This window comes from Notolabrus celidotus, chromosome 20, assembly GCF_009762535.1.
Source record: "Notolabrus celidotus isolate fNotCel1 chromosome 20, fNotCel1.pri, whole genome shotgun sequence".
NCBI lineage: Eukaryota > Metazoa > Chordata > Actinopteri > Labriformes > Labridae > Notolabrus > Notolabrus celidotus.
The window spans coordinates 11,973,667-12,001,125 of NC_048291.1; the positions used below are offsets into that span (position 1 = coordinate 11,973,667).

Here is a 27,459-nt window from a genome sequence, read left to right on the forward strand (position 1 = left end):
AAAAAATGTAACCTTATTTTTTTTTTCAGTGGCCCTAATCATCTTCCGTAAGCAACAATACATCTAATCCATTATTTTTCAAATCGAGGTAAATATTTTTAAGACATCCATCTCCAATGATCCTAACAGATTTTTAATGTACAACAAAAAAAACATGGGCTGCCTTATTTGTGACATTCAGATGAATATGAGACAGTTTTACCCTTCAGTTATTTGTAGGGGAATATCCAGACTTTTTTTTTTGACGGGGATTCTTTTAGGGAATCGTATATTTTAAGTGCTTTTAGTCCTTTCATTATTTTCAATGTTTTAGGTATAATTGGAATTAATTTAGAAAAACAACAAATTTGGGGGGAGATTATAATTCTGTTTTTATGAATGAAGTTTTTTGAGAAGCACAGGATTATGTTACAGCAGATTTCATCACTTTTATTTTTTAATATCAAACCAAAAGTTATGTCATTTATTGAAAAGGAAATTGGAATGGATTTAAAGGTTGAATAGGGTTGAACCATAGACTGTAAAAAATAATTGAATAATAAAATTGAACTTTGTCACTGATATGACGTCGTTTCCTCAGTCAGTGTCACACTCTAAATAGTCCGGCCTTGTTTTTTTTTATTTGCTTGCTCCAGTTTTCTTCTAACTAATAATAACCTCTCATAATACTTTGTCCTATGATTTTTTCTGAATTAATGCTAAACATCTGATTGTTATCTATTTTGAGGACGCTGCCGATCGTCCAGGATTCGGTGGGCGTATCAGATCAGTGTACCGGATGCGTCGTGTGCTGGTGGAGGCCAGCTTCATCTTTTTTTTCCTTAGGGGTGGTGGCCGCTGTTTTGCTTCATAGCTCCCAGATCAGCCAACGAAAGCATGGGAATGTTGCGAGAGAATTCCTAAGTAAACTTGCGTGTAAGTGCTGGATAAGTTACTGTCAGTGGACCACAAGCTTCACCCAACCTAAAGGAGACCCCCCTGGTCCGTCTAGAGGTTTTGATCGCACCGTTGTTGGGACGTTTTCAGCAGCGAGCAATCCCGGACAAAGGAACAGAGACCTGCGAGCTAACTTAGCATTCCTCTAGAAGCGGCGCAATGCAGGCCATAAAGTGTGTCGTTGTCGGAGACGGGTAAGTTAACCAAACAGCCTGTTGGATTGTTCTCCCAGCCTGTGTTTCACCTCAAAGTGAACTGAAAACGCCTTGATCTAAATAGCTAACTGTTTGCTCCAGATTTTTCCTAGCAGCTGATAACTTTAACAACCTGTTTCCGCAACACCAGTTAACTTCTCCCATGTTATCATATGAGTTGTAACCGGTTTTCATAAATCTATTATTTATTGTGTAGACCATTAAAGTAGGCATTACACCCATACTTTGTATCATGGGCGTCGTACTGGGGGGGGAAGTGACACGGACTACCCAGAACTCCAAAGAGGAAGGGCCCCTAAGTTGGGCCTGAAATTGAAATCAGATTTAGTTTTCTCTTAAATGTATTACTACTAATTGTTAAGCAGTGGTGGACAAAGTACACAGCTTCATTACTTAAGTCAAAGTATAGATACCCCAGGTCAAATATTACTCCAATAGAAGTACAAGTTGCTCTGTCAGATTATTACTTGAGTTAAAGTACTGGAGTACTTGCTTTTAAAAATACTAAAGTATTCAAAGTACTCCTTAAAAAATCTCAAAACGTTGTATTTTTACAATACACAAATGCAGTCAAGAATACTTAGGAGTATATTCTGTTACATTATGTTTATCTAGAAACCATTACTTGAAATCTCTAAAAACTATTCCATGGAATACAAACAGAAACTAAGTTACTCCAAGCACAGACAACTTAGTTTGAAATGTTCATCTGCAATGAAACAAATGTTACGTAGCTCAACACACTTTCTCAGGTTGGACAGTGAATTTTTGTATGTTTGGGCAGAGTGGGAAACAGGGTGAACATTTCAAATGTTAGGTATCATTCTTCATTTAAAAAACCTATATCACGAGCTGAAGATATGACCATGGGTGCTCATGTGGAGAATTATAGACATCATTATCACCTCTTAATAAACTGCCTGATCTGAGTGAAATTTGTTCTGTGTTTGATATACAGGTATGGCTAAACCACTGAGACAAACACAACTACACAAACACATTTTACTGTCTTAGGGATCAGATTTCAGAAAAGAGATGGAAATTCATGAGCTGACTTCAAAGCAAAAGTAGTGAGTAACTAGAGCATTGATAGAAATGTAGTGGAGTCAAAAGTACAACAATTGTCTTCTGAATGTAGTGGAGTAAAAGTAAAATAATACTCAAGTAAATTACAGTTACTCAAAAAATGTACTTAAGTACAGTACTCAAGTAAATTTACATTGTTACTGTCCATCACTGTTGTTAAGTATTGTTTTCTGAAGAAATAACATGTATTAACACTTGATGTGGAGAAATGTAGCCTCTCACCCTGCTGTAATAAGTTGCTTACATGTCAAGAGTGACCTGAGAGTGTTGAGGTAACTTTGGTGACCGAGTTGGAGGAAAGTCTGTAACAGTCTGTTTATTATACATCTACATCAACTACATATCACTGTACATATATTGTTGTGCATTATGTGTAATTAATATGACTGCATGTGTTGCTAAAGAAAAAAACACACTTCATGAATGTTTATCCTTAAGTATGAGGATGTAACACAAAGTTATAATTATATAACACTTTAAAGGGTCATAAGCTTAAAGGAGGTTTGGCCTCGGCTGTGGCATTGGGGCCCAATTTTATATCTTTTCATAGGGTCCAGAATTCCTGGCTTGTGTACAAGTGATTTGGTAATCTTTGACTGAACACTAACATTGCTTTCCTCCCTCTTTGGTGACTCAGCCATCTCTGGCCTTCTTAACCACAGCTTTAATTGAAGTTTAGCAACAGTTACTAATCAACTAAAACATCTGAGTCATTTAAATGTGGTTTGTTTGTGTCCATCATCAAATAGCATTAGTCGCTGGGGATTGAAATGCTATTCTATGAGGGGTTGTCAAGTGTAAATTATTTTTTAAGACTGTCTTCTACAGTTAGAGATTCGTAAATGATTATAGTATTTAGCAAAGACCTGGCTTTTAGATGTGAAACATCATGTGGGAGGTAAACATACTCACAACTCCATGTTCAGGGTGTGGTGGATACCACAGCAGCACAGTCACTGATGCAACTTTGGCTGTTTGATTTATTATTAATTATTACTAATGGACTCACAGTAGACATAGTTCTCATGTCTTTGCAGTGGATAGGTTTCTGTCTGAGGACGTTAAAACAAGGGTCAATTTGGCAGATACATCTTTTCAAGTAATGCTATATGTCTTATCATGTTTACTATTTAATCTTCAAACATCAAACTTCATATGCTTTTTATTTTTCTTAGTATGTTTGCTGTAAAGCACTTTGGATCAACTGTGTTGTATTTAAAGTGCTGTATAAATATAGTTCCTACAAAGTTATGAGGATGATTTTTAGTAAGATGCTTAAGTAACACTGGAGTTACTATTTATTGGTTGATTTATATACATAAATCTCAGAATCATTAACAGAAAACTACTACATTTCTGAGATTCACCTGTAACAAATAGTCTATCACTTTACCCGTCCAAACACCAAAAATTCCCACATCCTGGCTTCTCAAATGTGTATATTTGTTTTTTTGTGTGTGTTTTCATTGGAGGAAACAGTCTATAAATTGTTCAATAAAAAACTATATTTAAACAAAGCTCGGCAAGGAGCAAAAGATACCTATCATTGACACTAAAAACTGCAAAATTTGTACTTCTCTCCCCTCCAGTGCTGTGGGTAAGACCTGCCTGCTCATCAGCTACACTACCAATGCCTTTCCCGGAGAGTACATCCCCACAGTGTGAGTATCTCAGCCTGCCGCCCTTGTGACTGGTTTATGTTTATATGACTCCACTTTAGTTTCTTTTTCAGTCACTGCATAATTTAAAAGGCTTTGGTTGCACTTTAAGATGAAAGTTTGTTAGAACTGTTTGTAACTCTCATGATTCAGGTTATAATGATGCGGTAAATATTAAGGGAAACCTGAAATCCTCATCTGATCCTAGAACAGCTTTTATTAACTGTGTAGAGTGGCATGTTTTGGCTCAGTGCAGTTGATAGGCTAGATTTTAGTGATGAGTCATGTCAGAAGATAGCTGAAATGGTAAAAGATTATTGATGTTCATTAGTTAACACCTACACCATCTCCTCTGTAAGGTTTGACAACTACTCTGCCAATGTAATGGTGGATGGGAAACCTGTGAACCTGGGCCTTTGGGATACAGCAGGACAGGAAGACTATGACAGACTCCGCCCACTATCCTACCCACAGACGGTACAATTACAAAGACAGACAGACAGTGCTGCATTTTATTTACCTATTGTTATTCTGTTTGCAATGATGGTGCTGACAAACACTCACTTTGAGAAGCTTTGGTGCCTTCAATGAACAGGGAAGTTAAAAGGGAAGAAAAAAACGCCACACCTTTGTACGTCATAAACGCAGGGCTTGATGTCTCTGGTGATGTAATAAGCTCTGAATGCACTGTTTTCTTTTTCTCACCAGGATGTGTTTCTCATCTGCTTTTCGCTTGTTAGTCCTGCCTCGTTTGAAAACGTCCGTGCAAAGGTGAGTTCAAGACGGTCCTGTTTGTTAAAAGGGTGTAAAAGCAGGAATCAGTTTCGTGACATGAGATGGTTAGACTTTGTAGTTTTTCTCCAAGAATGATTTTTGACTTCTTATAGTCATGTCTAATGAAGTGTATGCAAACCAAATTTACAGCATCTTGAGACATTGCTTAGACATATTTATTTCTGCATTGCTGGCCTGATGAATCATGCTATGCGGCTACATAATTCCAGTTACAACACATATTTATCATCACATTCCTGGAGGTTGAATGACATTGTGAGCGTAGTGGGAAATAAATCAGCTAAATAAAAAAGCTTCTGATGTTCAGCTGTACATCCTTAAATGATGCTCTGCCCAGGAGTGTATCCAGAGAGGTGGCTAGGGGTTGCATCGGCCTCCCTTAAAATTTGAGTAGACACCCCAAAATCCTAAACTGTGGTTGGCCATTTGCCTTGCAAGAGGCGGGGCTGTTAAAATCACCATTTGGACTGTGCTGCAACAGGCTGCTCTTAACTTTCTTTGCATCAAAATTTTTCTAATGTTCCTTCATTTGTATTTAAAATTGTACAACACCTGGCACATCTATTCAACAAAACAGATATATAGGAGGGGAACCAGTCCATCAAAAGCTGCAAGCAACTTACTTTCAAAAATACAACTGGTGGCAATGTTTCTGTATTTTTCATTTCTTTTAGCACTATCTGTTTTCATCCTTCCTGCTAGCTACTTGTACAGTAGTTGAGCTTAGTAGTTATAGTGTTTGTTATTGTGATGGTACAGACAAGTACCTCCATTCCACTGATCACTTGTTGACTTAAATTGTCTTTTCAATTGAACTTAAATGCATGATTCAGATATAATGAGGGGGGTAAGCTGTTAAAAAGGGGTGTTCCGAGAATTGAAGTCAATGCGGAAGTGTTAAAAACTGCAGTTAATTGAGTGTCCGCTTGAGGCTGGCTCCGAAAGTACTACACACAAATAAAAAAAACGATCTTTACAGCAGAAAAAAAACATGTTTACAGCCTGGTACAAAAACAAGTTTAGTCTGGATAGCTCATTCCTCGATCGGCACACACTGTACTTGAGGTGAATTTTTTCATAACTCTGCAATTTTGAAGATATCAAGATTACGAGTTTTCCATTATGAGAGGCACAGATGACTTGATTGACAGGCGGGGACACTGTAGACGTTGGCTAGAAGGCTCAAAGCCCGCCTCTTTACCTCAACAGCAGTTAGGTTGACTTCAGCATTTCCAATATGGCTCCCGCCTACGATTGGCTTCAAAACAGCACTTCAGAAACAGACGGATGACGTCGTGGATACTACGTCCATTATTTATACAGTCTATGGGTGTGCTAGACTCATCTTTCCTCACGATGTATCCAACAAGCTTTGATAGCAAAGCTGCCACTTGTTACAGTAACATAATAGCATACCTCTCTGATTTGTATGCTGGTACATTGTTTACACCGGTGTTATGGTTGCACTTTTTGGATGACAAAAAAGGTATTAAAGGTTTGTCTTTTGCATTTTTAAGGTACTTAACTCTTTTTTTTTTAGTCCTGGAAGAATCAAGCAGAAGATTTGTCATTCTGTTGTTTTACAGAGCAATATAAAGTAGAATGATTTTTATTGTAAAAGTGTATTGTTAAATACACTGTAGTTCATACAGAAGGGTTAAATAAAGGTGTTCCCCCCTGGCAAAAACTGTCTGGACACGCTCCTGGTGCCTCCCCTAAAAGACCAAAGAACTTAGAACAGTGTACCATAACAAAGACATGTTTGTAATGGGATACCCCTAACATCTCAGTGTTGTGGTCTCTCTGCAGTGGTACCCTGAAGTGAGACACCATTGTCCCAACACTCCTATTATCCTGGTGGGTACCAAGTTGGACTTAAGAGATGACAAGGACACAATAGAGAAGCTGAGGGAGAAGAAACTCTCCCCAATCACATATCCACAAGGACTGGCAATGGCCAAAGAAATCGGTAAGAACACATTTAGACCCTTTGTGCCGTTTCTTTCTGCTGTAACATTTTTAAAATTATCAAACCTAAAACAAAGACCTTCTTTTGTATGTTTTCCTCAGCTTCTGTCAAGTACCTGGAGTGCTCAGCCCTGACCCAACGTGGCCTTAAAACTGTCTTTGATGAGGCCATCCGGGCCGTCCTCTGCCCTCAGCCTGTCAAGAGGAAGCGCAAGAAGTGCTCTCTTCTCTAAGACTTCCTCCTCTGGCACAGTGACAGGGGGGCATGACCGGTAATGATGAGGGTGGCTACAAACACAGAAGAAACACACCAGTATACACAAGAAACGATGTACTTCAGATTCTTTCCTTCCATTAGTGTAGCTACAGCAGTTAAACCGATCATTGATTTCAGATTTCATAGTGTCAGATTTAGGAGAGAGGGCCGTAAGATTACACACCCTAGACCTTTACCAACTTCAAATACTGTATAGACAAGTTAAATGCAATTCTTGAGGCCTTCTAAAATAGATTGGATGTTTTTTGTAAAAAAAAAAAAAAAAAAGGACCGTGGAATGTTTTCAATTTTTCTTCCACTGGTTGTTCACTTCTTTTATTTTTGTTTACAGTCTTGTTTGTTTTTTTAACGGAAGAAATTTTGCCAAATGCGTTCTGCAGACGTGCTGTAATTAAGCAGAAAAGATATGTTTTGTTTCTATCGTCTTGAACCTCTAAACACTTCAAGACATAGCAGACTTTTTGCTGTTGTGTGTTGCTTTTTCGTTCAGCTCATTGACCACAGCAATTTTCATTATTTTCTGTTTCATTTTGCAAGGGCTGTCATAAGTCACAAACCCTCAACAAGGAACTCAAAGCAACCTATCTGTGAGGTTCTTCGTCTTTGCCTCAAACTATTGTTACTTTAAGTCAGGTTGTGATAAAAGATCATCTACACCGGTGGATTAAGTGACACCGGAGACATACTGGAAATGCAGAATGGGCACAGATCTGTGGACACCAACAGTGCTATTAACTACCCCCTCTTAAATTGAAATGATCCAGTATTTTGTGTGTTCGGCTTCAACCTGTCACGGTAACGGTATTTTACTTTCCCATGAAGTGTCTCAACTGTGTAGCTGCCCAGGCTGAAGTTTTTATTTTATATCAGATTACAACTGTTTAGGTGGTGGGGAACAAGAGCACCTTTGAAGCTCTGTGGGCATTTATCAAAAAACATTGTGCAGCACATTTTGATTTATAATAGCATCACTACTGGCTAAGAAATGTCTCTAGAAGGAGCATTTATGCCTGCTAATAACAGAGCTACTGTTGGTTATGGTGTAGTATACAGTGTACTCATCTTTTTGTTATAATCATGTGATTTGACTATTTTGTATTTTTCTTCACAGAAGTTCCACTTCTCTCACTGTAATGTTAAACTAACACTATGAATATCCTTTGTTTATTACCTCTACAGTTAACGCTACCTTAATCTCCATACAAGCCTAGCTTTTTGTAATTAATGCTGATAGCATGTATGTGCAACATATACTGAAAACGAAGACTAGAATGCTACAGTTATATTTTTTGCCTATTTACAAAATGTATTTGAACTACTAGATCAGGGGGTTAAGTACATGTTGCTCATCTGTAATGTATTCAGACATCAAGCTGTGCTTTAATTCAAGCCAATGTTGTGACTCTTTAGTTTTATGGATAAAAGCTGTTGTCACTTTTTGAAAAAGCCAATAAATCAAGTAAAAACAACTCTGTTACGCCTGTCTTAGTTGAATTTCAGTTTCACTTAATTCGAAACTTGTAAAGGTAAGACTAAAATGGGAATGTGCTAATGACTGTCACCTTTGAACAACTGATGCTACAGAATTTAGTAACCCGATAGACACTGTGGCCAATTTAATCAGATACCCCTTTTAGGAAAAATTACTGGAGATTATCACAAATACATTTCACTATAATAGCAGCATAGAAAGCTACGAAACCTGAATTACCCCCACGTATAAATGTAGGTAGACTAATTTTCTGCAGATCAGCTAAATTAAGTATGGGGCAACATTTAATCACTTCAAAGGACTGTGGGCGTTGCGAGTCTATACTTTGGGGAGTCACGAGCTGAACATTTTGGGAACCCCTGCTCTAAACATTGACAAATTACATTTAAAGAAAACACCCATCATAACTCTCAGCCATAAGGAAAAGACCATCTTTATTTCAAGACAAATCAAAAACCTGGCAAGATCAGGTCAACATTTGACAATTCATAAACCCACAAGGTTTTATTTAATACATTTGGCACAGAATAAAATTCTGAAAACTTAAATTAATTCAGTGGCAGATATTTTACAAACAATCTTTGTACATGTAATTTATTCTTAATCTTCAGACTTCAATCACTCTGTCTTGTGGTGGTGGCTCAGGAGTCAACAAATCTCAACAATGTCCCTGATGTAGTCGATATGCTGGGAAGAAAACACACAAAGAAAATTAAAAACACTGACTAGGATTACCAGCTGCTCCAAGATGAGTCATATTTCAGAATCATTGGAAGATGGTGGGAAAAAACATCAGTTGGACGAAAGTTAAGATTTATGTGATCAAAGCTGTGTTTTAATGCACATTTCCTGAAGGAGGGTGATCAACCTTAGTGGTTTTTGAAGGTTTTAGTAACTACGAGCACACATTTTAAATCCGTAATGTCAATCACCATATCAAAGAAGAAACACTATTTGGGTTGAGTAGCATGCAACCTGCGTACAACCAAACATACCTCTCTACCAGCTCTGCACCAACAATGTCGTGGATGTGGTATTTCATGTGGAATTTCACTTGAACGGTTGTTCGTCGCTCCTCCAGTTCTGCCTTTAAGACCTCGCTATATTTGGACTTCTTCACCATACCGAGCACAGCTTTGCGACCTAACAGGAAAAAGATGGTTGGAAAACTAACACTCCTGTCATCTGTGTAGAATTTAGAAGTTTACACAACACAGTACAAGGGCTGTTAGAACCCTTATACAAGTGTGCCATCTGTTTTTCTTAACACCCACCTTGTAAGAAGTACTTGGTGAATTTGCCAGAGTTGGGAATGGAGAGCCACCAGCTGCCTGCGTCCCTCACAGTCAGGACCCCCGACTTAACCAGCTGCCTATACAGTGGGAAAATAAAGTATGTGCTTAAGCCCTTTTTATTTAATTACTCACATGCAATCAGAAAACATTTAAGTTTTACATTTTTTTTTTGTCTTTTGCAAAAATATCTATGAATATTTTGTAAATGATCTGAGTCATGTTTCAAGCAACCAATCCTGTTATGAAATACATGTTTCTCAAACAGTGATGTATTTTGGGAGGAAAATTCAAACTTTTACAAGAGTGGAAAAAAGAAAAATATACATACATTTTGAAAAAGAACAAAACTTGAGTTGTTAACGCACGTTATTTCTGTGTCTGAGAAGAGGAACTCTTTGAGCATCTTGTCCTTGCTGAAGCTCAGATCTGTGCAGGAGGACACCACCTTATCCAAGAACTTTTCCACTGTAGCTCTTGTCTCTCTGCCTTCCTCTCCAGCCTGCACTTTGGCCTTGTAATCTGAAGCGAAAATCAGCCCAAAAGCTTCTGAATCAAACCCCAGCTGGAACATCAGCAGCTCTCCTTGTTCCCGCAGTTTATTCTATGGACCACAACAAAAACAGTGAGTTGTATTTTCACATTAACAGCTAAACAAATAACCTTTGTTACAGTGAAGAATCATCTTACTAGCTCCTTGTCCACCAAAGTCTTGTCTTGGTGTATGCTGTAGAGCTGGTGCTTCAGAACAATTTGAGGTAAAGTGTCATTGAAAAGCTTCCTGGGGAACAGTGTCATGAGGTACTCGAGGGTGGATCTGATATCAGTTGGTCCTGCATGGGAAAGAAATGGACAAAAAAATCAATCCTACATCTTTTTTTTATGAGATCAGAACAAAACCAAAAAATAAAACAGCCTTTCAGGAGGTCACACCTACCATCTCTTTCACGGACAGCTCCAAACTTCTCAGCGTCATTTCTTATTTTCTTTATCTTGAAAGTGTCTGAAATCAGAGCCCGTTTGCGGTTCATGCCTGGAGGAGAAATCGTGGCAGAGAGATCATGACTTGCAGACTGAACCTGTTCACCAAGACAGCTGCTAGAACAACTGAAATCCACAGCCCTCCATGACATTTTTATTCGCAACTGGAAAACAATGTAAACAATAATGGGAATACCTTCATCTGAAAACTTTTGCTGAATAAAACAGCAAACTTTAAGCAACTTATTGGAGTAACTGGATATTATTCCTTTTGTATGACAAAGGCGTTGAAGTGCTTCACAGGGATGACGTGAGCAGATTTAACTCCAAGTCCCGGATATAAATAACCATTTTCCCCTTGTTTAAACCGAAATCACACGTTCAGGAAAACTTTATAAACACACTTTAATATCACACATCTCATGGTCCCATTCATTAAGCTGTTACTCATGTTGGCAAGGCTATTGCGGCTAGCTAGCTAACGCAGATTTCGTGTACACTAAACATATTAGATTATATTAACAAGTCAAATTAGTCCAACTCATTGACTCTTACCTTTTTGATACAAATAGCAGCGATACGAGATTTACATAGCTTTAGTCCCGTTCAATAATACAGTGTTAACGGCTCAGCTCCAACAAACAACTTTAATAGTCTTCTTCATGTGCCCTCGGTAGGTTGAGAGTGTCTCTACTGCCACCAAGCGGATTGGATGAGCGGCTGCATGCGGAAGTAGTTTTTTCTGTTAGCCTGTTCTGCCAGCTAGCTATGATCTATGGCTGTGTTCTCGCTTCGCTCCTTGAGGAAATCGTGTTTACTATTGGGACGTACTTTGCAGTGACAGAAACCCATCGGTAGCTGCAAATTTTGTCTGTGCTGCTTGTGGTAGGTTTTCGTTTTAACCGCCATGTGTGATGATAACTTGCAGAAGAGCTAGTTAGCAAACCAAAGGGCAAATAATAATATTCTGTCACCATCTTTTAAAAAGCATGCACATTGCCTTCGAGCAGCAAATGTTTGTTTACAAAACGTCTTCTGCATAGTACTTTACGTACAATTGTACACATGCACATCATGAATAAAGCTGAATTCATAGAAACGTAACAAAGACACTTGTTTACCCAATACATGATGATGTGTTCAATGTCATGCATTTCTGATTACAAAAATGAAACTACAGTGGTGAGCACACGAGCAAATTCATTGATACCCTGATGATTACTTTAAGGCATAAACAAATATTTAGCATGTGGTGCAATAGTAGGTGGTATTGAAATACATTTAAAGGTGCTGTTGGTAGGAATGGGGTAAAAAACGATTCTTTTTTTCTGCTGGGTTTGGAAAAAAAGTCATAATACCCATCGGTACTCATCATTAATTGAAGTAATTTGAGATTATGGCCAATCTCTGTGTTTTTTCAATGCTTTTGTATCAAGCAATGTTATTATTCCCCTTCGTTCCTGTTATCACAAACCAATCAGAGAAACTCTTCGATCCTCTGTCCCGATTGGTCGAGTGGCAGCCCCTACTATGTCCTCCGATTGGTTATGAGTCCGGCACTATCATGACTGCACACGCCGATCTGTGTTGGGGGGCTAAGACAAAATCTGGTTGGGAGGGATAGTGTTGACATTCGAAGTCCCTCTCTCTGAATAGATGTTTACTCTGTGAATACCAACAGCAGCTTTAAGGCATAATACACAAATATTTAGTATGTGGTGCAATGGTAGATATTGTTAAAAATTAAGATAAGATTCGGAATGACAATATGGTAATGAATCTGTTTATGTCTTATACATGCAAAGAGTAGTGTTAGCATGCAAAAGTGGATTTCTAGTCAGTAGGTTTTCACCATAAAGGAATTTGAACAACAAACCTGTTTTTAGAATGACAGAGTAATTATGGTGTATGCAAAATATTGACCATGTAATGTGCAAAAAATTACACGTGAAGAATATAAATAATCAACTATTACAGAGATTATTACAGAAGTGATGTGATTGATTCAATGCATTGATGTGAGTGTATCCTATTGTGTCACCACAAGTGATAATGAGTGACAGCATTATAAGTTTTTTGGGCAGGGAGGTCATTAAGAAGTGATTGATTGTCATATGATTGTGTCATTGATCTTTTTGCAACCAGGTAGCAATGGACCAGCACGAATATCACCACCCCAACTCCAGCTACCACAGAAAACGCCAGTCATCCTATCAAAGAGAAGGGGGCGCCAGTGGAAGAAGTCACTATGAGAGCAGACACCTCAGACCAAACCATCACCGCCAGCACCAGTCTGGGCCAAACCCAACTGGCTCTCGGGGTTTGAGCACCAGGAGAGAACTGTATGAAAGAGACTTTCCTGTGTACAAACAGCCGGTGGAGATAGGAAGCTTCTCTCTTGACTCAGAGCGTAGATTCTTTAATGACGCCAGGAAGTTGAGATATTATGTGGAACCAGACAAAACGCCTAATTTTGACCTAAAGGATGGGTACAGGGATCGTTTCAGAAAGAGAGATGATGGCGTGAAGGAGAAACTGGACCACATCCTGCGGTGGATTTTGGCCAATAGGTCAAAGCTCAACTCCAAGCCGACCACGACCAAATCATGGTAAGTGTCGTACTGTGTGACCCCTTTTTATGCTGAACAGGTTATCATCCCAGTCAAATGCATATCCTGTTTGTTGCATACTCTTCATCAACCTCCTCTTCTCCCAGTGCTTTAGATGTGGATTTTGTGACATGGCGTGGTCACCTGACCAAGCTTCTGACCACCCCCTATGAAGCACGAGAGGGCTGGTTACTGGCGGTCACACTGTTCAGAGGCACGCTTTACATCAGTGAAGTGGAAACAGAGGCTGCTCTGCGGGAACGAGAGAACCGCACTCAGAGGCATGAAGAGATGATGTACTGGGGATACAAGTTTGAGCAGTACGCATGTGCAGGTTGGTAGGTTTATACAATCCATCATTATATTAACTACTGTTTGGTCTGTTTTCTTTCAGACCTTAAATATGGACAAGTCATCATATCTATAAACCACCCACATCAGTTCAGATGAAGTATTTCACTGACATATGATACTTTGAATCTAGAATCATATAAAACTCACAGAGTAAAAACAGATGATAAAATGTTTATGCCTCACCTTTGTCCGTTCCTGTAGATGACATCCACAGTTCACCTGACCCGGGCGGGGTGGTGAACACTAACGAGGCTTTCTGCACCGTGGTGCAAACTCGACTCGCAGAACACAGACTTCTGTTCTCAGGGGAAGTGGACTGCCGGGATAAGGATCCAAATGCTCCGGGTCCTCCTGCGTGCTACATCGAGCTGAAGACCTCTGCAGAGATCTGCACTCCAAAACAGCGCAGTAACTTCCACAGGTACCTGCTGAAACAGTGATGCATGTCTTTGTGATGTTCTGCGTTTTGCTGGATGTTTTGTACACCTCCACTCTGAGCTGTCTATGATGGTGGTTCATTTTTTCTGGATTTGGTCCTCAGGTTCAAATTGCTCAAGTGGTGGGCTCAGTCTTTTCTCCCTGGAGTGCCTCGGGTCGTGGCGGGCTTCAGGGATCATGAAGGAGTGGTTGTCGGCGTGGAAACGTTTCCTATCTCGAAGATTTCCCATCTCATCAAGGTGCCGTGTAGCTGAGAGCGATGACAAACAACTTATAACCCAAAACTCATCTGAGTGGTGATTTTGATGATAAAAAGCCATGTATGAGTGATTAAAACCATACAATATTAAGTATAAATATTTCCTTCTCCAGAATGAACACAACTGCTGGAAGCCAACAGTGTGTATGAACTTCTGCTGTGACTTTCTATCTTTTGTGAAGCAAACAGTGACTGAAGACAATCCAAGGTGAGCTGCAAAAACAAAGAATTCTGTTAACCTGCAAGCCTTTTGTCCTCTCTGTTGTTAAAGCTTCAGTGAAGAACTTTTAGATGGAGCTTGAAAATTCCCACTCTGTATGACCTAAAGTAAACACGACCATCAGTGACAGGAGTTATCATTTATATACAAGCGGCGACCTCTGACCGCGAGAATTGAAGCCAATGTGGAAGTGTTAAAAACTGCAGTTTTCTTGAGTGTCCACTTGAGGCTGGCTCCGGAATTACTGGAAACCACATACACGGAAATTCAAAAAAGCCGATCTTTATAGCAGAAATAACATCGTTTACAGCCTGGTACAAAAGACGAGTGTAGTGTGGATAGCTCATTTCTTGATCAGCACATACTGTACAGAGTTGAATTTTTTTCATAATGCAGCAATTTCAAAGATATTAAGATTATGAGTCTTCCATTATGAGAGGCACAGCTGACTTGATTGACAGGTGGGAACACTGTAGCTGTTGGCTAGGAGGCACAAAGCCCGCCTCTTTACCTCACAACAGCTCAACAGCAGTTAGGTTGGCTTCAACATATCCCTTTTTTTTTTTTTTTCTCTTTTTTTTTCTCTTGTCTGCATATATATTTCTGGTTTGTGTCATGTTTGTCACAAACTGTCAAATATTAATGCAATTTATTCTTGCAGCAAAAGAAAAGAAAGAAAACCTTTTTCTTCTGTGCTTGTGACTGTGTGCATGCAACCATCACCATCCCTCTTAGAACTCTGGCCTATCTTTTATTGGCAGCTAATATCATGTTCTGTAAAAGAGGGCGTGCACACCTAGGTGGACTAAAAATATATATATAAGAGAAAGTAAAAGAAAGATTACATAAGGATATACAAAGGGACAGGGAGAGAGAAGGAGAGAGAGACCTAACACACTTAGATGGCTTCAACATATCCAATATCGTTCTTGCCGACGATTGGCTTCAAAACAGCGCTTCAGAAACAGATGGATGACGGTCACGGATACTACGTCCATTATTTATACAGTCTAGTTATTTTAATTAATGTCCATGATGTCTGACACTGGGTATCCTCTTGTTTCTCTTTTCAGGGTGGTGTACCTGTTCTGCTACGAGCCCCACGGTGATGTGACCTACTCCCTCCACAGAGACTCCCAGTATTCCTTCCTGCCTCACTGGTATGTGGAGGAGATGACAAGAAGTCACGACTCACTCCATTAGTCCTGATTTACAACTAAGACAAGTTCAACTGGGACTGTTAATCTGACCTCCACTGGAGGACTTTTTTTTAATCAAACTACATCACGACTTGTTGTGAATGTAATGTCACTGATCCTTACTTTGGTGGTCTGGTGGCATTTTTGTGTCTTTTAATTGTGTGTGAGAAAAAAACAACCTTTTTTTTACTTGGCATGTAGTGATTTTAAATAAAACACTAATGACAGTTTGGTATTTTTGTCATACTTTATTATTATTTTGTTACAAACAATAATTTAAACCCCAAACAGTGCTAAGTCAATTAAAACAAATAAGTAAATGTTACCAAAAAAAAGATGTCAATACATGATGATGACTTTAAGTGTTAAACAGCATTTACAAAATATCTTCAGGTAAACTGGCAACAAAATAAACTTTAAAATCTAGACTGTTGTCCAAATGTGCCACAAACCTCCATCATTAAGTTTGGAAAATGAACCATGTTGGGTCATGGTTACATAAACATCATTTGGTCATCATGACTCCCTTACTTCATGTCAGTGTCTTTGATCAGAGATGGCTGCTTTTTCTGTCATCCTTCGATTTTGATATTTTCCTTCTTGTTAGTTTCATTTCATTTTTAACTCAGTTTTTATCCACACCTAGAAGTCTTAATCAAGACTAGTTGGGTTTAGTCCACCTGACACATGTGAAAGCTTAATTTCAGGTGATCTTAATTAGAATAAATCAGTTCTGCCATGTGCTCTTCACACAAAGCGACAGTAAACATACATTTAAGGAGGCTGTTGATACAATGAACAATCAAAAGTCTGTGATCTTTAAAAGGTACAGTTACCAGTGAGGATTGGTAAACAGCTAGTCATGGTTTAACTTCACATGTTAAACATTTCAACAGAAATAAAGAGGAATGAATCCACTGAGATGGCTCCTAGGCAGCAGATATGTCAACAATACAGAAATATTACTGTAATAAACAAATACTGTAAATAAAAAAAGCCCTTACTGCTCTACACAAAGCATGATGCAGAGGTATGTATTGGAAGACACCTGTGTGACTACATGTTTATACACACACCAATACAATCATGAGGACAGTACACAGTGAAGTGCAGCATGGGTCCATGTAAATCATCAACAGTCATTAAAGCACATACAGCAGATTAGAGAGCAGTTACTTTATGAGAGTTTGGAGGCACTTGGTACCAACTGCAGTATTTGAACACTCAAACTGTGTGGGGTTAAATACTTGTTAGCTCACTTTTAATTTGTTTTTTTACACAATACATATTAATCGCTCAAATCAAAGGATTTTATGGCTTGGGATTTTACACACAGGTCTGTGAATATAAATGAAAGCCCTGTACTACTTTTAGAACTGCTACTCTGTGCGTAGATCAGGCCTGCACAATATAAAGAAAGAAATAAAAGTCAATCTGGCAGGAATTTCATGAGGTTCCCATAAACCTCTCTCTGTGCACAGTAAACACATAAAACAGGGTGTGTGGAGAATCGTCCAGTGGCTTCAGTCGAAGTGCCACTAATGTAAGAGGGCGCGATATTGGTCTTAACATCTGCATCAAACACCGGATGTTAAAGAAAAAGCGACACATTTGGCTAATATTTTTTTCCACTTTTTTCTTGAGGTTTAAATCTGAAAAAAATAATTGATTTTCTAAACGAGTCAAGTAATTAATTAAACACTCTAACCGCATGAACCTAATATCTGATTTCATACAACTATTTAGAGATATTTCTACAGTTGGATTATCATCACAGTGTAATTTCAATACTTACATTTTATGTACATTTTCTTTAACTGCATTACGTGTTGTCTACATCTCTTATTTATTCATATGTAATTGTTTTGTACTATATTTCGATCATGTATTGTACTTGACATGATATGGGAATTTGGTTTTGCTTAAATTAAGTTTGGAACAAAGTGGTCACTTCCTGGAGCTGTCAAGAGTTGCCTCACAACTGGGTCAAAACATAGACTGTATATTGAAATAGACGTCAGAAGTGTTCACTGACAGTGAAGCCAAAAGGTTCAGAGCTCCCCCTACTGACTAGCTGTAGTATAAGTCATAAACCATTGGAACATGGGTCAAACTAGAAAATTTAAATATATGTAAATACATTTTTCTCAAACATAGTGTCTGTTTTTATAGTTAGTTCTGATGATGCTGATTTATGTTCCATCTTCTGACAAGTTTTGTTTTCAGTCATTAGTTGATGTTAAGAAGATCATGATGGACAGAAGACAAAGAAATGGCATGCTCACTCGAAACTACTCAAAAAATTACCCGGTGCTGACCCAAAAAGGACAAAAAGTTGAAAAATGTCAGCACTCCCAATTCAGTTAAAAACTTTTAATTTTAGAAATTGACAGCAGCTTTAAGCTTTACTGCGAGTGCTGACATTTTTCACTTTTTTTTCCTGCTGTAGACTTTACCCACCTGAGGGATCTTCAGCATTATATCAGTAAGTTAAACATCACGCATTAGGGTTAGCAGAGGGGGTGTGAAGTCAGTCCCACCACTCAACCAGCCAGGTCTTTTCTGCCAGCATCAGCGTCACCAGCGTCTATTGAGACGGTATTTTAGCTTCAAAGCTAACAATTGGTATAAATGAAGGCATGTTATCCTTTCTATTTACAGCCAATGTTTTCAGCACTTTGATTCTGTAAAAATATACCAAACTACATGAAACATTTTACTGCTTAATGGGTTGCTTGTGGGTGAATTTCCTGTACCTTTGTGCCAAGGCAGCCAGACTAGCTTTGCAACTCCATTTACAGCCTTTATGTAAAGTCTAAGTTAGCTTGCAGCTCATGTTAGCTTCTTAATTAAAAGCATCATCGGTCACATTGAGAGTGATATCAGTCTTGTCAAAATTTTATTCTAGACAAGAAAGTGAATCACTGTGTTAGACAAAGTTAGTGATTTGTTACATCCTATTATTTTTCATAAATTTCACGAGTTATAGTTTCAACCAACCGCAGATAAATCTCTTTAGAAGTGATGACATTGTTCAAAGCAAAGCACTCATTAATTTGCCTGCAATATTTCATCTAAAGTGGAGCCACTTCAGCACTGCATTTAAGCTTCTGATATCTGCCTCTCTTTGCCCTGAATTTAAATTAAAATGAGCTCTTGTAAGTCGCTTGGACCACTTCAAAAGATAATTATCCGTGGCAAAATATTAAGGTCAATCTGCAAAAAAGAACCAGCTACAGGTTAAGAAAAAGAGGGGATTAGAGGTAATACACCCTGACCTGCTTATGCTGCATGTTTTGGTTGAGTGTGAGAATCTGTGGCTATTTAAAGGCACCAATCCAATCTCTGATTACAACATCTCGTAACGAACACTTATTTCTTAGGCATTGATTAAATCTAATGAAGCCAATGTATTAAGACAGTACTGTATTCAACGTAGTCTGTACGTTCAGTGCTTCAGTTTCTTGTTCAGACCCATGACTTTGAAGGTAGCAGCTGTGATCTTCTCGTACACAACGAACATGAGTGCAGCCGTCAGCACCGTCTGCAGCAGCTTTGCCTCCAGGCCTTTGTACAAACCAAAAACACCATACCTCCTGTAATGAAGGGGAAAGTGTTCATCAATGACCAGCCAGCAGGACGAATTCAACAGCATGCTGCCTGTGTCCTGAGTGTGGAGTGTTTGTATTCAAATGCACTCACCTTATTCTGTCCATGAGCATAGCGAAAATGTTAGAGATGCCTCCAATCACACCGCCTTTACCGTCACCTTTGTACTGTCCGAACTGATGAGAAAACATAGAGAGACTCATCTTCATTTATTCAGATCTGATGATTACTCAATTAAGAAAATACCATAAGGTCTAATTCTACACAGGTATGGTTGACATTTTTTTAAATATAATTAGTGATTGTTGTTTTGAGTGTTTCATGTAATACTATTATAATAAAAAAAAACTTCATTTCTTAAAAAGTGACTTATTTGCCAGACATTTTCATTAAGCTAGAAAAAGTGGGATGAGGGCAGGATAAGTTGTGCGCCCATATAGCAAGTGGCCTGGGCTCGGTTCCAGCCTATGGCCCCTTTCCCAAAAGTCATTCCCTCGCACACTCCCAGTTTCCTCCTCTGTCCACTGTCCTGACCTCTAATAAGAATGTAACCCCCCCCCCTCTCCCCAAAAGAAACAAAACAAAAAGAAAAGGATAAAGTTTTGTAGAACAAAGTTTTTACCCTCAGGATGGCCTGGACTGTCTGTAGAGGATATGTAGCTGTGGTAGCAACTGCCTTTGCAATGGCTCCAATAAGAAAGATCTGTGCTGAGGAAATCTGTAACAGAAGACAAAGACTCATTTGATTTTCTTAAAATATGATTGCACCAACCAAAAAAAAAAACATCCTGCCAATTATATCAGAAATAACTGACTCATTAGACCAATCAACACAGAACAAATGCATTTCCAGGAGGCAGTTTAACCGTAGGTCAGTCAGTTCACTCCACACTGACATTTTCATCAACTATAGGAGAGACTGACATCACATTTAATAGTCATACATGGTTCACACTGATGATCCCCAGAGAAGTGTCTCAATAATTTAACTTGTACAGTCCTTTAGTGTAGTTTCCCTTTGAAAGATGGTCACACATTTTCAAAACTGATGTTCCAAGATATATCGATGCCTCCTCAGGGTGTGGCAATACATTCAACATTTATACTTTTAAACTGTATTTTTAGTTGGATTTCAATAAGTCCTGTGATCTACACTATCTGAAGCAGCGTATACGTCATTTCAAAATAAAAACATGTTTTTCACAATGCAGGAAATAAAGCAGCCCAAATGTAAGGCAATAAAAATGTCAAAAGAAAAAGCATCACAAGATGCAATCTCTTCAATCGGCTGTGCTTAGTGTTCAGAGCAAATTAGCAAATGTTGGTGTGCTAACTTAGAAGATTCACATTCAACAAATTCACTGACATCTTTTTGAAGTTATTGTAACTTTAGGACATCACTTTACAACTACATTCAACTGTAAGTTTGCTTATTTAACAAAATTATGTAATTGTATTTCTCCTGACTAACAACATTGCATATTTACTACAGTATTGTGTAGAATCTTTTTACCCCTCAATAGTTCATTCTAAGTTGTGGAAACAGAAAACAGTGAAAAAGAAACAGAGCATTTAACTGAGTTTTGCAGATTTTCTGTCACGTCAATGCTCACAGGAGAATGGTTGTGGCGAAAAGATATGAACCTTTATCCAGTTACAATTGATTCTGACTCTTTTGTATCAATCATATATTGATTTAGTTATGGTAGCGGCAAACAACCAATGAAAGTATATTATAGTTAACAGCAGATGATAGGAAAGAAAATAAAAGACAATTAAAGAAAAATGTGAGGAAGACAATGACTAAAAGTTTAAGGGAAAAAAAAGCGTTATACCTTATAAAAACTGTTGAGAGATAAAAGAGAATTCTGTGTTTTCTTGAGTAAAGCTAAAAAAAACTCAGTCAAAAGGAAACAAGACTGGTAACTGTGTCTTTAAAATTCAAGGATCAACACAACAGTGTATTTCATATCTCCTCTCACCTTCTTCCCTCCTCTCCCCGCCCTCCTCTTCATCCCCTCATAAAACATGAACTGTAATGCCGGGTTAAGGACGAGGATGAGAGAGGGCAGAGTGCCGTTCCACAGAGTTCGTGGTCCCTCCTTGCTAATGATCTGTGAGAAGGCATCTGAGAGGGACGAGCATCAAAACAGAGCCGGGTTTAATGACTTTACAGTAACAAGAAGAGCACATGTGAACTGTTGGACTATAAAACAAATAAAAAAAACATATCACTCACCAAATATGCCCCTGTAGTGGGTCTGCTGGAGGTCCTCGTTCCTGAACTTGACCCCCTGCAGCTTCAGCCGAGTGTTGACCACCCACATGGGAGTGGTTAGGAGCACATTCACCACCCCTGCATGAACATCAGATTGTCAGCTTGCTTTCATAGTCACAGGTCAAAAAAAGCACTTAAACATCAATGTAAACTAAAGCTGGGATTACTTGAGGATTACTCTATGTGGCAGTCTTGTATGTGAGGATATCATATGCTCCTTTATTTTCTGTATTTCAAAGAACTCAATATCTGTGAGATTCAGACTTCAGACATTTCAAGACATTATTTTGGCCTCAAGGAAACCATGATGGACAATTTCCACAAATTGTATTACATCTTACGGCACCATTCACTCATCTACTAGTTGACCAAATAAAAGACAGGTTAGAATTTTAAAAAGTCATTAGTCACATTTCTTACTTTGACAAAATTTGTTTAAAACGTTTTTAAAAACTCAGATTTTCAACACTTAAATTAGTATATTGAATGATTTGTTAGTCATCAGGGTTACACATAATTTACTGGAACACTTTTATTACACAGCTGTGTTAAATACTTAATTCTGATTGGTCAATCCTCTATCGTCAGGTCAGTTATTTCTTGACAGCACACTACGGATAAGGCTCTTATCACAGACCGTGGTGGTCTAACTATAATCATAAACAGAGGTCAGGTTTCAATACTAACATCAAACTTCAAAGTACAGGATGGCTCAGGAAGTCAACACTAAACAAACAGTGTAAGATCATGCTGTGTTCAAGGACGGATAAACGGATGAAAAAATGTCACAGGCTGACCATGTCGAGGCAGAAACACCTGTTGACCCAGTTGACCTGTTCACCGTGTTTTATTTCACCACCATCTGTGGAACTGTTCGGTTAAATGTGAGTATAAACAGCTTAGGTAGCTCATTTAAGAAGGCTACAGAGTTTACTTTCACTTGAATATTATTATATAGAAATGTGATTATTTCAAAATCAATATTTGGTGTACAGTTATAGATTTATTAAATCAGTAGGAATGTAAGAAGCAGGATAATGTGCAGTGAGATGGCTGTTGTAGCAGAGGAGCCCCCCTCAGGTTAAGATATGGTCCCTCCACTTCATGTCCAGGTCCTGCTTAACCTGTTGGGGGGGCAATCCCCTAAAACAACCTGTTCCCTTTACATATTCACTTACTTGTGTGTTTCACAAGATGTGCCTTCGACTATTATGTTGAACTCCTTTGGTGTTTGCTTTTTGCCATTAGCTCAATTGTTATAATACCAAGTACACAGTGTATTTATTTACCTGCTGCGACACCCATGAGCAGGTCTGTGCTGGGTTTGGACTTGCCCGGTCCAGCTGCGTTAAGCCTCTTCAGCGTGTTAAAGGTGTAGAAGTAGACAAAGTTGGAGCAGCAGAGGCTGGAGATGACTGGTAACCAGCCTCTGTACAGAGACAGACTAAGAAACATGATGGAGGAAAGTCATATTAAAGGTCATGGTCTGGTCAGAAGGTGAGCAGGTGAGATTAAAACTGCAACTAAAAATGTGTTTTATAACCCACAAATCTGTTAAGTACTCTATTAATCAATCACTCTGTCTTTAAAATGTCTAAAACAAAAAACTGTGACATGCTAACTTCTGTTTAATTAGCTTATTAAATGTGAATAACTTTCCAAAACCTCCAAAGTATTCACTTTATCTTATTTTGAAACAGGAAGTGTTTGAAGCTATATTGAAAGGGAAACGAGGAAAACATGAGAGTTAACAATAAATCAAAAATCTAAATCTTATTAACATTGATTTTACTGATTATTCATACAATGATAATACTAAGTTTCACTTAATTGTTTAAATTAAACCATAGAGCTTCGGTTTCAGAAAACAAGCAATAACTTGGCGTTATTTTACACAGCTCTGTGATCGCACAAAACTATACTTACAGCCCTTCTTCTTTTGCTATCTCAGCCAGAATGACCGGGGTAGACTTAGACTTTCGCTTCTCATCCACTGAAAAACAAGAAATTGTCAAAAGTCAGGAAGACATCTTTCAGCATGGTAAGTGTTTTAAGGAAACTCCACCCAAGATAAAGAAAGAAATGTCATCACAGCACTGATACTTAAAGCTCCTGTGAGGAGTTTTCAGATGGTTATGAAACAGACTGAAATTGATACTGATACCGCTATATGACCTGAAAAAGCAAAAAAGATTACCAGTTACAACATCTATCATTTCTATATAGTTATTTGAATGCTTTTTTGCGACTTACATTTAAATAGTTATTTAAGCTCTGCCGCCTGGTAGGTGTTAGACAAAGTGAGTTGCAGCATCCTGCAGAAACAAGCTTTGTGGGCATTTCCCACAGCACAGACCCACAGAAAGTGATACATTTGACAATTAAAAGTCAGAATAAGATATTTCCACTACAGCTCCCACATCTACAGACAAGATCAGCAAATAAATAAGAGGTAGTGGTTTGTCCACACAGGGTGCCAAATCCAATACTAACAAAAAGTGTCTCAACGAAGCTTTAAGTTCAAGTAGAGATACCACAAAGTAAAAGTGCTCTGTTACAATTTAAAGTAATGCATTCATTGTTTTATGAAGCTCCAGTGTAAGTTCAGACAGGAAGACTATACCCTGCATGCAACTTCACAGTTTATTTCACTTCATTCATTGTGCTCACTCCTCTACACATGCGCACTCACACATGGTCATCAGCTGTTCTCATCACCTGGAATTACCAATCCAATAGCAGGGCAACACACCCTCATTGTTTGCCAATCATTTTACTGCTGCCCATTTTAAATACAACTCTCACTTGATGCATACCCTCCACCTCCCCATCACTGCCGAGATTTGGCAAATTCATCAACCATAGACAACATAGACGACATCGACCGCAATATCGCCGTCTCTGCACAGTTTTTGCAGTCCTTGAGCATCACCAGCCTTAAACAACTTCAGCCATCTCATCATCATCACCACCAAGTCTTCACAGTTTTGATCAGCTCCTTCATGTCATCAACCTCAGGCGTCTTCATTGGCATCGCCTCCACCACCAGTGTCTTAACTCCATGGGGGGATAGGTTTTGCTTCCGCTCAGGGCAGACACCCTTCGATCACCCTATCTCCATGTAGAGTTCAATCCCCAAAGAAACTCTGACAATAAATCATGAATGTATTTCCGCATCTTATGCAACCTCATAAATTCAAAACCACCCAAGCTTTGTTAAATAAATATCATCATTACTTCACTAACTTGTCTCTCCTGATTAAGAAGCAAAAAATGCTAATACTACAGTATGACACGAGTACGTAAGATAGAGCTGGGCGATATTGAAAAAGATGTTATCACACCAAAGGTTTTCACAACAGTCAATATATAGTTATCACGATAAATATCAAATCATTATTTAATTTTAATTTAAAAGCAGATTTTTTCCCCTGAGTGAAAATTGAAGAAACCAGACAGCTTGTTAGCTTGGGATTTAGTTTTCTGAAGAGCTTCTTGAATCCCTAATTTTTGACGGTGTTAACAGGAAGCAGGTATTTTGTGTAAGATGAGATTTTTGTGAAGTTTTAGTTTGTATGTTCTTATTTTTCTTACGTTGAGATCATTTGCATAATTTGATTTCAATTTACAACAAATCAAATTGTATTCAGTGTATCAGTTTGTAGAGTATTGTTTGGAGTAGTGCACTCCCCTGTAAGGTTACTAAGGGTTATGGGCAGAGTGGTATCTTTTTCGATAGTACAGTGAAAGCATCATGGTTTCAAGTGGTTATGGATGTAATTACAGGTTTAAATAAATCAAATTTTATTGAACAATTGTTATATTTATATTGAGAAAAATTATATCAGGATAATTATCGTTATCGAATTATCGCCCAGCTCTAACATAAGAACAGTACTTGCAAACATACATGTAAAACAACATTTCTAAAAGTCTGTTTCTTCATCGTGTTGCAAATCGCTTCATTTGACATCTACCCTCCAACAGAGCATAAAAGTGTATAAGATAAAAACTTAAATAATATTTTTCCTGATCGTTTCATTTACTTTAATAGGTAGGTCATATAGAGGAATGTGTAGCAGTTTCAGTCAGTTTCATTTACAGCAAGCAACTCCTCACAGGGGCTTTAAACACAGGGGTTTATTAAAGTGGTTAGCTTGACTCATAAACCCCAAACAACCTGGGGATGCAGTAATCCTCAATCCATGATGCAGTAAACCTTAACACATCAAAGTTAATCAACGATGTTTAGAGCTGCTGCTATCAGGTAACCTCTACCCAAGATGATAAGCTCTCCAACTCACCCTGCAGTCTACTTTTGGCTGTGTCCAAAGGGAAGAAGACGCTCATAGCTGTCACACTCCCCTGAAAGAAAAAACGTTAAATCACTAACAGTTTGTGAAAACAAGTATTGTTGAATAACAAGTCAAAGGGATCTGTCAATTTACATTTTCAGTGTATGTTTCCTCTTAGCACCATTACTAGTATTAGTGTAGCAAGACAAGATCTGACACGCATTCACACCTCACATGAGTTTAAATAGTCTCTAATTGAGTTATCCTGCTCACCATTGCACCTGCCACCGCATGAACCAACGTCTCGTAAGACAGAAGGCCAATAGCCGTGCCTCCATTGTCGGACATCTCAGCAGGGTATCTCGCCTGTACGAACCACACACAGACTGACGACCGAAAGTAACCGCGGAGCAACCCGAGGGAGGCGGGGGGAGGGTTAGCCTGTGGTCGGTCTGGTTTTTCAAGCTGTGGAACTGTAGCGGTGTTGGGAAAACATTCACAGCCTTCACACCGTGGTAGTTACAAACCCAGAGACAGAAATCAATGTAGAGAAAAGAGTGTCGGGCAATGTTTCCTCCCAGTCTCCATTCATTGGTTAAGCCGGGTTGACAGTTTCTTTTTCTTCTTCTTCTTCTTCTTCTTCTTCTTCTTCTTCTAACGGAGCTCTGACAAATTATTGTTCACGTTCTTCTTCGTGTGTTAGCACCATTAAGACACATCACTGCCCCCTACTGGACTGGAAGGGAAGAGCAGTAGACATTACAGTGATAATCAATTAGGGGGTGTCAAAGTCATTTCAGTTCAGAGGCCACATACAGCCCAATTTGATTTCAAATGGGCCACACCTGTAAAATCATAACATTATAACCTATAGAGAATGACAACTCAAAAAACTTTTTTTAGAAAAACAGCTGTTGTATTTTCGCCATGATGAGTCACATAGTGGGCCGAGTATGAGATTCTTTAAGCCCCGAAACCTGCTGCGAACACACCAAGCACACAGGTTTCCCATTCACCTGACACACAGTGTGTAAAGTTAACAGCAAAAGAACAGATAGATTATAATAATGAAGAAGGTAAAGTTGATTATTATCGACACCCCCGCCCCCTGCTCCAGCATAAACAGTTTTCTTTCACTCTAAAGAGTGGAGTGACGTTTCAGCTCACCGTATTGTGAGAAATTACACTAGAACACAAAGACAAGCTGGCAAAAAACACATTAAGTACGGATTACGTCATGCCACGAGGCACAAGATCAGTTGTAAGGTGTTAGACATGAAATATTACTGTTGAATAATCATCAAAATATGTGTATTTTTCTGCCTTAGTGTTCCAACAGACAAGCTGTGGGGAAATGAAACATTTCAATAAGTTTCAGAGCTCTGAGGTACAAGGAGATAGAACACATGAAGATTATTTTAGTGTGAATAGATTTTATGTGAGATAAAGGACAAGTGACAAAAAGGAGTCTGATGCACTTACTCACTGCTGCATATGA

General features: G+C 38.6%; 4 protein-coding genes across 4 annotated transcripts; 2 read left to right on the forward strand and 2 right to left on the reverse strand.

Annotated features, from left to right (window-relative positions):
- Positions 1-583: 583 nt before the first annotated feature.
- LOC117832118 (ras-related C3 botulinum toxin substrate 1-like) lies at positions 584-8,404 on the forward strand. Its single transcript, XM_034711102.1, has 6 exons — positions 584-1,130; positions 3,827-3,898; positions 4,255-4,372; positions 4,604-4,666; positions 6,500-6,659; positions 6,761-8,404. The coding sequence occupies exons 1-6, from the start codon at positions 1,096-1,098 to the stop codon at positions 6,889-6,891; spliced, it is 579 nt and encodes a 192-aa protein (XP_034566993.1). The 5' UTR covers positions 584-1,095; the 3' UTR covers positions 6,892-8,404.
- Positions 8,405-8,847: 443 nt separating this feature from the next.
- LOC117832117 (serine/threonine-protein kinase 19-like) lies at positions 8,848-11,397 on the reverse strand. The gene is made up of 7 exons (XM_034711101.1): positions 11,256-11,397; positions 10,657-10,752; positions 10,410-10,552; positions 10,088-10,323; positions 9,702-9,799; positions 9,423-9,570; positions 8,848-9,114 (listed from the first exon to the last, which is right to left on the reverse strand). Exons 2-7 carry the CDS (start codon positions 10,748-10,750, stop codon positions 9,069-9,071), a joined length of 765 nt encoding a protein of 254 aa, XP_034566992.1. The 5' UTR covers positions 10,751-10,752; positions 11,256-11,397; the 3' UTR covers positions 8,848-9,068.
- On the forward strand, positions 11,391-16,006 carry dxo (decapping exoribonuclease). The gene is made up of 7 exons (XM_034711099.1): positions 11,391-11,585; positions 12,846-13,309; positions 13,417-13,643; positions 13,865-14,084; positions 14,205-14,340; positions 14,474-14,568; positions 15,654-16,006. Exons 2-7 carry the CDS (start codon positions 12,852-12,854, stop codon positions 15,781-15,783), a joined length of 1,266 nt encoding a protein of 421 aa, XP_034566990.1. The 5' UTR covers positions 11,391-11,585; positions 12,846-12,851; the 3' UTR covers positions 15,784-16,006.
- A 271-nt stretch (positions 16,007-16,277) lies between these two features.
- On the reverse strand, positions 16,278-26,613 carry LOC117832116 (peroxisomal membrane protein PMP34). The gene is made up of 9 exons (XM_034711100.1): positions 26,235-26,613; positions 25,971-26,031; positions 23,593-23,659; positions 22,956-23,110; positions 21,628-21,744; positions 21,371-21,516; positions 20,011-20,106; positions 19,482-19,564; positions 16,278-19,375 (listed from the first exon to the last, which is right to left on the reverse strand). Exons 1-9 carry the CDS (start codon positions 26,307-26,309, stop codon positions 19,228-19,230), a joined length of 948 nt encoding a protein of 315 aa, XP_034566991.1. The 5' UTR covers positions 26,310-26,613; the 3' UTR covers positions 16,278-19,227.
- Positions 26,614-27,459: the final 846 nt, after the last annotated feature.

What these genes read in the sequence shown, in the direction of transcription:
- LOC117832118 (XM_034711102.1), top strand. Translation starts at nt 1,096, where the DNA reads ATGCAGGCCATAAAGTGTGTCGTTGTCGGAGACGG. An exon ending in GGAGAGTACATCCCCACAGT is followed by an intron (nt 3,899 to 4,254) that starts GTGAGTATCTCA and finishes CTCCTCTGTAAG; the next exon opens with GTTTGACAACTACTCTGCCA. An exon ending in GGCAATGGCCAAAGAAATCG is followed by an intron (nt 6,660 to 6,760) that starts GTAAGAACACAT and finishes TGTTTTCCTCAG; the next exon opens with CTTCTGTCAAGTACCTGGAG.
- LOC117832117 (XM_034711101.1), bottom strand. Translation starts at nt 10,750, where the DNA reads ATGAACCGCAAACGGGCTCTGATTTCAGACACTTTCAAGATAAAGAAA. An exon ending in CTTTGGTGGACAAGGAGCTA is followed by an intron (nt 10,324 to 10,409) that starts GTAAGATGATTC and finishes TGTGGTCCATAG; the next exon opens with AATAAACTGCGGGAACAAGG. An exon ending in CACCAAGTACTTCTTACAAG is followed by an intron (nt 9,571 to 9,701) that starts GTGGGTGTTAAG and finishes TTTTCCTGTTAG; the next exon opens with GTCGCAAAGCTGTGCTCGGT.
- dxo (XM_034711099.1), top strand. Translation starts at nt 12,852, where the DNA reads ATGGACCAGCACGAATATCACCACCCCAACTCCAGCTACCACAGAAAA. An exon ending in TGAGCAGTACGCATGTGCAG is followed by an intron (nt 13,644 to 13,864) that starts GTTGGTAGGTTT and finishes CCGTTCCTGTAG; the next exon opens with ATGACATCCACAGTTCACCT. An exon ending in AGATTTCCCATCTCATCAAG is followed by an intron (nt 14,341 to 14,473) that starts GTGCCGTGTAGC and finishes TTCCTTCTCCAG; the next exon opens with AATGAACACAACTGCTGGAA.
- LOC117832116 (XM_034711100.1), bottom strand. Translation starts at nt 26,309, where the DNA reads ATGTCCGACAATGGAGGCACGGCTATTGGCCTTCTGTCTTACGAGACG. An exon ending in ATGCGGTGGCAGGTGCAATG is followed by an intron (nt 26,032 to 26,234) that starts GTGAGCAGGATA and finishes TTTTTCTTTCAG; the next exon opens with GGGAGTGTGACAGCTATGAG. An exon ending in CGGGGAGAGGAGGGAAGAAG is followed by an intron (nt 20,107 to 21,370) that starts GTGAGAGGAGAT and finishes CTTCTGTTACAG; the next exon opens with ATTTCCTCAGCACAGATCTT.